The sequence below is a fragment of the Trichosurus vulpecula genome, chromosome 1 (assembly GCF_011100635.1).
Source record: "Trichosurus vulpecula isolate mTriVul1 chromosome 1, mTriVul1.pri, whole genome shotgun sequence".
NCBI lineage: Eukaryota > Metazoa > Chordata > Mammalia > Diprotodontia > Phalangeridae > Trichosurus > Trichosurus vulpecula.
In genome coordinates, this window is record NC_050573.1 from 54,761,845 (window position 1) to 54,763,087 (window position 1,243).

The window sequence follows — 1,243 nt, forward strand, 5'->3', positions numbered from 1 at the left end:
TACAAAATGCCTTTCTCTACCTTTTACTTATTTTTGCAGAGTCCACGAATGTAAAACATTATATATAATTTTTTCAATGTTTTTATTGATTTTGCTTTTTTTTTTCACTTCTTTTGCTTTCTAAAAAAAAATTACTGTTATAAGGGATAGCTCTCTGGGAAAGAGGAGGATGATGAGAGATACAAGGGAAAATTCAAACAATGTGTAACCAGAAATATCTAGAAAAAAACTATTAGAAAAACAAATACTGACAACATCTTTCTCCCATCCATCCTCCTGAGAGAACTGCGTGCCTGACATCTACCTGCCAGCCATGGACCCCAACTGTAGCTGCGAGGACGGTGGCTCTTGCACCTGTGCAGGCTCCTGCAAAGGTAAATCCTGCCGATGCACCACCTGCAAGAAAAGTTGCTGCTCCTGTTGCTCAGCAGAATGTGCCAAGTGTGCCCAGGGCTGTGTCTGCAAAGCCCCCCAGACTGAGAGTTGCAGCTGCTGCCACTGATGCTCCTGTCTCCCTGTGCCCGTAGATAGAGGAATTTGTACAGACCTGACTTTTTATACATCCAGATGTGTTTTCTACTCTTTTTCCCTTCTATGAAATGAAAATAAAGTCACTAAATGATAAAAAAAAGAAAAAGAAAAGAAAAACAAATACAAAATAGATTAGACAGCAGTTATTATTGTAATGGGGGATTAGAGAAACACTGGCCGATGAGGGCCAGTCCTTAGAGCACACCTAGATTTTCCCTGCCTGGTTTCAGTCCAAGCAACCAGGCAGAAGCTTTGGGGAGCCAGTTCCCAATCTGAGTAACCAGGGATTGGTAGACTGTGATGATAAACAGTTTCTGATGGGCTCTAGAGATGGAAGAACTGATGACTCAGGAGGTGCTGGGCCTGATCTGAGTGTTCATACAAACACAAAGCAGGATTCATCTGAGCTGGTCTTGAGAATCAGATGGGAGAAGGGCCTCAGTCCCATCTCTCACCTACCCATGGAGGTCATGAGCATGCCCCCGGATTCCTCTGTCTCTGGTGTTTGTTTGTTTGTTTTCTGATCCTAGGTAAACAAGTTTTCTGAGGTGGATGTTCCTAGTCAGACACCTTGTGAGTTCAAGAGACCCAGAGGCTCCCCTGGCAATTGGAGGAGGTATCACAGACCCCTGGAACCAATAGCAACAACCTTGAGATGGACATGTGCTCAGGCAACGGCTTATTGATCATTGCAGGAACCAGAGAGATTACA

At 43.8% G+C, this 1,243-nt stretch overlaps 1 protein-coding gene across 1 annotated transcript; it reads left to right on the forward strand.

Annotated features, from left to right (window-relative positions):
* Positions 1-255: 255 nt before the first annotated feature.
* On the forward strand, positions 256-618 carry LOC118833645 (metallothionein-1E-like). The gene has a single exon (XM_036741020.1). It carries the CDS (start codon positions 314-316, stop codon positions 500-502), a length of 189 nt encoding a protein of 62 aa, XP_036596915.1. The 5' UTR covers positions 256-313; the 3' UTR covers positions 503-618.
* The last annotated feature ends 625 nt before the right edge of the window (positions 619-1,243 follow it).